Source organism: Polypterus senegalus, chromosome 3 (genome assembly GCF_016835505.1).
Source record: "Polypterus senegalus isolate Bchr_013 chromosome 3, ASM1683550v1, whole genome shotgun sequence".
In the NCBI taxonomy this organism is placed as follows: Eukaryota; Metazoa; Chordata; class Cladistia; order Polypteriformes; family Polypteridae; genus Polypterus; species Polypterus senegalus.
Window position 1 is genome coordinate 125,195,932 of NC_053156.1, and position 9,149 is coordinate 125,205,080.

Here is a 9,149-nt window from a genome sequence, read left to right on the forward strand (position 1 = left end):
AAGATGACAGGTTTCATTCATCGATTAGTTTCTTACTGCATCAATAAACAGCTCGTCTTCTTCTTTATCTGAGACCTGACACACTGCATGCACGGGTTTTTTTACACTGTCTTCCTTTAGCGGCACATTGACTTTTTCCACCGTGTGCTTTGTTTCCACAGTAGCAGCATTTATGAATATGCTTGTATGTATCAGACGCTTCATATTTTTTGCTGCCTTTTCAATTGTGTAATTCGGTTTTGTTCAGCTCTTTGGAACTGTTGCCTTTTATTGTGCACTGCGCCAGTTCACGTGAGCAGCTCGGTGTACATGCATCGAAGTTCCCAGTTGTGCTGGTGCCATCTCGTGCTATGTCCATGGCTGTATTTAATGTTACCTTAGTCCTGGCACTTAAAACTTTCTCTCGCAGTTTCGCTGAGTTTGTGTCAAACACCACCCTGACCATCTCATCTTCCTCTGCATAAGCACAGTCCTTAACCCGTGAATATTTAGTGGAGTTTGCTATTGGATTGCCGCTGACGGACGGCCTTATATGGGCAGGCACTAAATTACAAACGCCAGCGGCAGCTTGTCTATGAACTTAATTTAAAGTGTAGGTTTACATCGTGCTTTGTTTCCGAAGTAGCAGAACTCATCAATATAGCTGTATATGTCACTCGCTCGCTTCTTATTGTTTCGCTGCCTTCTCAATTATATAATGCATGTTTTCTTCAGCGCTTTTTGGAGGTCTTCCTGATTTTCTACGTACTGCGTGATTACGTGGGAGGCGTGATGATGTCACACGAAACTCCGCCCCCACGGCGTTCAAGCTCATCTCCATTACAGTAAATGGAGAAAAACAGCTTCCAGTTATGACCATTACGCGTAGAATTTCGATATAAAACCTGCCCAACTTTTGTAAGGAAGCTGTAAGGAATGAACCTGCCAAATTTCAGCCTTCCACCCACACGGGAAGTTGGAGAATTAGTGATGAGTCAGTGAGTGAGTGAGTGAGTGAATGAGTGAGGGCTTTGCCTTTTATTAGTATAGATTACAGAAAACGCACAATATTAAATCACTTCAATAAATGGAGGTACTTTAATAAAAAGCCACTGAATGGGATTTCTGTTTTTGCTGGTATTGGTATGGAACACACAAATTCTTGTATCATGCCATCCCTAATTCAGAGAATTTGTTGTCTGTAAGAAGCAGCATTAAAACTTTAAAAAGGTACTGTTAGCTGTTAGACTATGCATTTGAAATTTGAAAAAAACAAGCAAATATCCTTGCTACACTGTTTGAATCAGCATTTGAATACAACAGAAAATAAATCGCAGGAGTACAATATACCACCATGATCAGTATAATATCACTAACCCCCTACCTTTTCTCCAAATGCAATAAAAACATGACAAAAGACTACAGTGGTGTGAAAAACTATTTGCCGCCTTCCCGATTTCTTATTCTTTTGCATGTTTGTCACACAAAATGTTTCTGATCATCAAACACATTTAACCATTAGTCAAATATAACACAAGTAAACATAAAATGCAGTTTTTAAATGATGGTTTTTATTATTTAGGGAGAAAAAAAATCCAAACCTACATGGCCTTGTGTGAAAAAGTAATTGCCCCCTGAACCTAATAACTGGTTTGGCCACCCTTAGCAGCAATAACTGCAATCAAGCGTTTGCAATAACTTGCAATGAGTCTTTTACAGCGCTCTGGAGGAATTTTGGCCCACTCAACTTTGCGGAATTGTTGTAATTCAGCTTTATTTGAGGGTTTTCTAGCATGAACCATCTTTTTAAGGTCATGCCATAGCATCTCAATTGGATTCAGGTCAGGACTTTGACTAGGCCACTCCAAAGTCTTCATTTTGTTTTTCTTCAGCCATTCAGAGGTGGATTTGCTGGTGTGTTTTGGGTCATTGTCCTGTTGCAGAACCCAAGATCGCTTCAGCTTGAGTTGACGAACAGATGGCAGGACATTCTCCTTCAGGATTTTTTGGTAGACAGTAGAATTCATGGTTCCATCTATCACAGCAAGCCTTCCACGTCCCGAAGCAGCAAAACAACCCCAGACCATCACACTACCACCACTATATTTTATGCTTGGTATGATGTTCTTTTTCTGAAATGCTGTGTTCCTTTTACGCCAGATGCAACAGGACATTTGCCTTCCAAAAAGTTCAACTTTTGTCTCATCAGTCCACAAGGTATTTTCCCAAAAGTCTTGGCAATTATTGAGATGTTTCTTAGCAAAATTGAGACGAGCCCTAATGTTTTTTGTTTAACAGTGGTTTGCGTCTTGGAAATCTGCCATGCAGGCCGTTTTTGCCCAGTCTCTTTCTTATGGTGGAGTCGTGAACACCGACCTTAATTGAGGCAAGTGAGGCCTGCAGTTCTTTAGACGTCGTCCTGGGGTCTTTTGTGACCTCTCGGATGAGTCGTCTCTGCGCTCTTGGGGTAATTTTGGTCGGCCGGCCACTCCTGGGAAGGTTCACCACTGTTCCATGTTTTTGCCATTTGTGGATAATGGCTCTCACTGTGGTTCGCTGGAGTCCCAAAGCTTTAGAAATGGCTTCATAACCTTTACCAGACTGATAGATCTCAATTGCTTCTGTTCTCATTTGTTCCTGAATTTCTTTGGATCTTGGCATGATGTCTAGCTTTTGATGTACTTTTGGTCTACTTCTCTGTCAGGCAGCTCCTATTTAAGTGATTTCTTGATTGAAACAGGTGTGGCAGTAATCAGGCCTGGGGGTGGCTACGGAAATTGAACTCGGGTGTAATACACCACAGTTAGGTTATTTTATTAACAAGGGGGCAATTACTTTTTCACACAAGGCCATGTAGGTTTGGATTTTTGTTCTCCCTAAATAATAAAAACCATCATTTAAAAACTGCATTTTGTGTTTACTTGTGTTATATTTGACTAATGGTTAAATGTGTTTGATGATGAGAAACATACAGCGGATCATCTTTTTCAATATTTCTCTCACTGCACCACTCAGAGTATTTATATCACTGTATCTGAGTGTGAATCACAGCAACAGCTGATCGGAAAGGGAATTATCGTTTTAGATTTTCCACAAACTTTCATATTTGCCAAGGATCTGGGTGATTTCTTGCCATGCACCTGTGCACATTTGGCTGTCTCTATGTGCTTTTAATGTTGGATTGTATAGGATTAGGTAGTGGCTAAATATTTTCGCAATGGTAGAGACTTCGCCTCTACCGCCGACGTCCGAGGTTCGATTCCCGAGAGGGGGTGCGCTGAGTATGTACGCGCGCTTCCCGATTTATTTTACCTTCGTATCCCCTTGGTTTGAGACGTATGAAAAAATATGCGGTACCCAGAACCCATCTTCCTGCCACATCAGTTCCTAAACGATTCACCAAAATCTGTTGTATGTAAAGATACTGTTTTAAACGTTATTGTTTTGCCGATGCTTTTTTCCACAGTGCATTCCCTATAAACTAACAAAACCCCACCGATGTCTATAAGGTTCTGATGGGTGTAGTGGATGTTCGCTGAACCGATCATGCACAAACAAGCCAAAAAAAAAGTACAAAAACAACAAAAAAGTGCACTGAAAATCATTATTAGGAGGTTTGCATTGCATCTGGCATGGGGGTACCAGCAGAAAATAAAATCCTAAAAAATTAGAATTCTGGGAAAATATGCAAAATCAAAGCAAAATTTACAAACAAGTGTTAATCTTTGTTAAACACATTGCAGTAGTCAATCCTACTAGAGATAAATGCATGAATTAATTTCTCGGAATCCTGTTTATTTAGAAAACGCCTTAATTTCCTAACATTTTTAAGCAAATCACTGGGTAGGTCAAGACGACATAGGAAAAGCAAAAATTGAGAAGCCGCTAGCGCCTCTCATCCTGAAAGTCAAAATACTCTGGTAAAAGCACTTCTAAATGATGAATTCCCCAGAAATGCATCCAATGTTTACCAATAAATATACCATCTTTACCATATTAAATGTGTCAGCATTTGGGTTAATTTTCTTCACATTTACAGTTCTATTGTTATCAAACTTCTTCCATTACACAATTATTAAAGCCACTTTGATCCTGGGAGCACTCTAAGCTTTATCAGTACACTCCGCCACCCCCTGGCCTGGCGTAGAATTACAAGTGTTTAGGCCCTTCAGCTGATTCCCATGCGCACGTGTGTGACACTGCATTTTAAAGATGTCAATTAATCTAAAATGCATGCCTTTGGAAAATAAAAGGGAAATTAGACCATCTGGAAGATGAAATACAAAAATGAATGGTATGCATGATATTTACTTGAATTTATCAAGAATAACATCACCAGGATAAATGTTCCCCACTCACTATGTAAAGCTCTCAGAGTAGTGAGAAAAGCGCTATATAAATGTATAGAATTTTTATTATTATCACATTTGCCTCCAACAATCAAATTACAGACAAGGTTGTGATATATTGAGGAGTTAAGAAATTTATTGCGTGACATCAATTTTGATGAGCTGTCTATAGATCGTTTTTGATTAGAGAAATTTTCATATAAAACAAGTTGGTTTCGCGCTGTCAGTTTATTAAAAATAAAGAAGAAAACATTCTAACGGTTTCCAAATGTTATGAAATATCAATAAAAATCTTCACTTAGACGCGATTATTTTTTTCCCCGACAACATCGGTAATATTTACTTCTTTGGAAATGTACCATCTTGCCGAATTTCAAATACATCATTAGGAATTACCTGCATAACCCATAATGCACTGCGGTAAGCACGTTGTTCTCGCTATATGCGTGTTGCTGAAACTGAAACAAGTAGCATCGCGGATGAGAAATGGATCATTGTTTGATTAAAACAGGCACAACATGCCCTAGAAAAACCTACGGGAGCGTATTAAGGCCACGGAGAAAAAAAATACGGACACAGTGAAGACAAAAAAAAATGTAAATGTCGAGATTAAAGTCAACATTTCCACTTTATTCTCGTAGTTTATCAGTAGAATGTCGCAAGCTAAATTTCATCTTAAAATGAATGTTTCATTTACTAGATTTTCTCAAATCCCGTCATAAATTAATATAGCACATTAAATGCTTTATATTAAGTGTTCCCCGGCCCAGCTGTTAATCTCTGTGCGCTTCTTAAACTGACTTCCTCTTGCACTGAGGAAGCGCCGGCAGCAATCGCCACACATTGACTTCATGATATTCCTGCTCAATGAACATTCAGAATACTAAGATAAATACTTGATATCTTTTTCATGATGAAATGCATTAAAAGCATGTATTAGACATGGGTGGCGGGGGGCATGGTGGCGTGACTGTAGTGCTGCTCCCTTGCATTAAGGGGTCCTCAGGTCTACATTCAGTGTTGAGAAGTTTATGGCAGGTGTGACAAGGCTCCAAAAAACTGGATATTTGAGTGGGTATCGCACAGGTTTAACTGAGATATTGTGTAAATGTTGGGTTCGTGATCTGGAGGTCGGAGACACGAACGCAGAATTCAATGGATTTTTTTCTGAGCAGGCTTTCTTTATTGCATGTTTGCCGTGTCTACCCCCAGTTCCTATCCTTTGTCTTTCTCCATATAACCAAACACCACACGATAAACGTCTTTGTGAAATTAAAACTTGTTATAAACCTAGACCTCAAGAGTTTTCAGAACTTTAAAAAAAAAAAAAAAAAATCGTTAAACATGGTTAATTATGCCATCCATTCAGAGGTCTCAGCTTATAACTAGTTTTAACTTCACAAAGACGTTTATCGTGTGGTGATTGGTTATGTGCAGAAAGAAGGAGGATAGGAACTGGGGGTTTAGTACGTCAGATAAGAGATAGGAGTCTAAAAGTAAGAAAAAAGTTGGTTCAATTGAAAAAGCGTTTTCTAAAGCTGAACGCTCTGAGGTTGAGCGTTATGCTAGGCTGTTCAATGCTGCTTCTTTAGAAGAGTTTGGCCCACGACCAGCTGTGAAATTCTGGCTGTCACCTGGCAACAGGCACATCCCTCATAAAAAATCTGAAAAGTCGTCAACATCCACTTCTGCAGGATCATCAGTCCAGGAACCATGCAGTTCAGCTCAAGCAGAAATGAACAGCATTCAGCCCATGCTGTCTGAGATGGTAAAGATTCTTGGGGGAAAAGATGTTGCAAGACAAAAGCTGAACAACATCGCAGAAAATGAATCAGGACAGTGTTCTGTTATGTAACTGTAATATATGAAACAGAACTAGTGTAGCTATAATGAAGGCATTGTTTATTAGCCAGTTAAAATAAGGGAATCTTTTATATAATGTTCTAGAGCAAGGTGGCAAAATACTACTCCGTGAAAGAACTTTTTTCAGTTTTAAAGTGGAAGGCAGTTTTGGTATCAATAAAAGAGTTCAGAAAAAATAAACTATTTTTCACTTTTGTTATTCGTTTATGGGCAAGTGAATTTAACTGGCAGACAAGTGGATTTTCTAAGTTTACTTGTCTGTGGACAAGTAGAAATAAATTTGATTTCCACACCCCTGCTACAAAACAGACCATAAAAGTACTGCTCAAGTGACAGATCTGAAAATACTGATGAAAGCTTAAATATTTTAATTTGTGCATCTTCCAAGCAGAAGTAATAAATTAATCAGGTGCTTTTTCCAGGGTTCTAGCAGCATGACATAGAATAAGTTAATCACAACTACAGTATATAATAATTCTTATTGCAAAAATTAATAATTCTTACCTGTAAGGTAACTAGCTACCGCCATGGCCGTAAAATTGTCATTTTATATCTATACATTTCTCTTCACATACGTGCAATTACAGTAATTATATTCAAGAGAATCAATATGCTCTTTCTTCTAAGCACTCTAAAAACATTCTAACATACCAGGGACTGAAAAAGTGTGTATCCTCAGTGGTTAACAATTGCTAGCTAGGAAGCAACAATGCGACTGTTACTTGCAAATGAGGCAAGTAAGGACTAAGGCTTCAGCAAATGCCTCGTCTTGTGGGTGGATGCTCCAAGACTCTAAGCCTGCAAATGTATGGATGCAAGTATATGGCAAGTAGCTACGAACCGTGAAAGAGCACCTCTGCTCTTGCATCAGGTTTTTCACGATCTCATATTAATACCGCAGGAGTCTGCTCATTTCTTTATCTTCTTTATTTCATTCTAACACTGTTCTGAGTCAGCATAGCAAACACATGATCAATGCTTAAGTAAAGGAGGAAAAAAACAAAACTTCTCTAGATATAGAAACTATACAAAAAGTGGGTGTAAAACACTCTTTTAACACTTAAGCGGTGGTGGACTCTCTATATTGCTACAATAAATCCATCCCATCTTACAGCAGCAATCTCTTATGAAAGACATGAAACAGTAATTCAGTCTGGTGTTTAAAGTAGAGGCAGCAATTACTACTGTCATGTGCAGACAACACCATAAAAACAGCGAATAGTGTTCAGTGCGTTTTACAAAAAGATATGTCAGTATGTGGGCCTCTTATATTAGTAACTTTGTAAATATAAAGGGTTACTGCTTATCAACAGAAGCATCAGAGGATTTGAATCGTCGCGGACTTTACGCCAGGTCGCCCAAAAATGAACCTACAGCAGAGGCGGCCAAACGAAGTAAAGTCGGTCTTATCGTAACCTACAGTATAAAGATTAAACGCCTTATGCTACACGCTAGGCCGGTCGCATTGGAAGGCGCATCCGGCACCTGGATTACTTCGTGTCTCCACTAAGCTACACACTGCTTCCCGCATTACCTGCATTCTGATCCCGGGGCCATAAGTAGTATGTCGCCGGTATAACAATAAGTCCGACGAAAGAGGTGAGGAAATAGAAGAAAGTGTTGCCGCTGTCATCGTATTGAAACTGCTGCCCTGCCATAGCGGTTTTCCTCACTCTTCAGCAGCCACTTCCTCGGACTCGGAGAACAGCGCCAGTACGCGACACGTGGCTTACGCATGCGTGCACGCCTCCGTGGCCTAACGTGCCTCTCTACAGCTTCCCTAAACAAATGATTGACGACTAACACTCCCAACTGATTAGCTCTCGCACTGCGCCTTTCGTCAGATGATTGGCTCTCTGTAAAATGATTGACTGGCGCTCTATCAACCGCAGAAATACTATATTTATATTCTTAAAAGTCGGCGGGTATATACACTTTTAACTAGAAGAGATCATTTGAACTTGACAGAAAGAATTTAAAATTCGCTGTTAAACTTATTAAACACAATATGCCAACGTACAAAGAGTTTCATATGTTGTGAATGCAAGTATATCTTGCCAGAGCAACGTAGTCAGAGTGAACCCATGACAGGAATATTTTTTAAACGAATATAATCGTTCATTAGCATTTCTTCGGAGAAGAGAAACAGAGTGGTAATATAGTGTCTAATTTAAATATCTTTTTATGGACTTTTTTTGACAAAATACTGTACATTACGAAAACATTTTTAAAATATGTAACGTATCATGCACTTTGAACATATTATAATAGAAACGTCTATTATTAAATTAAAAAATAGATTTTTTTAATGTGACTTAAAATTTTTGGTCACTGAATTAAAAAAATGAAGAAACCTTTTTCTCCATTACATACAATTTTTTTTCACAAAACATTTTTTAGCAGTTATAGGAGTCTATCATTATCGGACTATTATTAATTAACGTAATATCAGTATTTTATTTTAATGATCATTTTTTTGATTTCAACATTCTCTAAAATTAGAACTGATGTTTAATGCAAAACAGGTATTTCATTAAATATTAAGGTGAGCATATAACAGCATGTGAAGCCCATTAAAGATAAAAAAACTATAACACACAGGCACATCTTTCTCTTGGTACTGAAGCACAGAAGAAATGCTGAATTTTTTAAGAAAAATAGATATTCGGTTTACTGTACTGACGTTAGTGACCTACGCTGAAACCTGACAGTTAACAATCCAGAGTTAACAATCCAGAAAAATGGAGTCTGTTTATAGACTCATCTGAAAGAAGCCTAAAAGGCATAATGATAATAAGCACACTTTAATTCTGAAAACTACTTTGTCAACAATTCTGTGCATCATGACAGTTTTATTACAATTTTGACAATATTTCAGGGTGTGCTGGATTTGGCCAAACTGTTTAAAAAATCCTACAGTTTCCTTTCTGCTTTACAGTAATTATTTAATGACAAAAC

The 9,149-nt window shown here is 38.3% G+C and overlaps 1 protein-coding gene across 1 annotated transcript in view; it reads right to left on the bottom strand.

Annotated features, from left to right (window-relative positions):
• sec63 (SEC63 homolog, protein translocation regulator) overlaps positions 1–7,963 on the bottom strand; it is a 154,889-nt gene extending 146,926 nt beyond the window's left edge. The window contains exon 1 of the mRNA XM_039747893.1: positions 7,726–7,963. Coding sequence (XP_039603827.1) covers positions 7,726–7,849 — 124 coding nt within the window. The 5' untranslated portion in view covers positions 7,850–7,963. The remainder of the gene's footprint in view (positions 1–7,725) is intronic.
• Between the last annotated feature and the right edge of the window lie 1,186 nt (positions 7,964–9,149).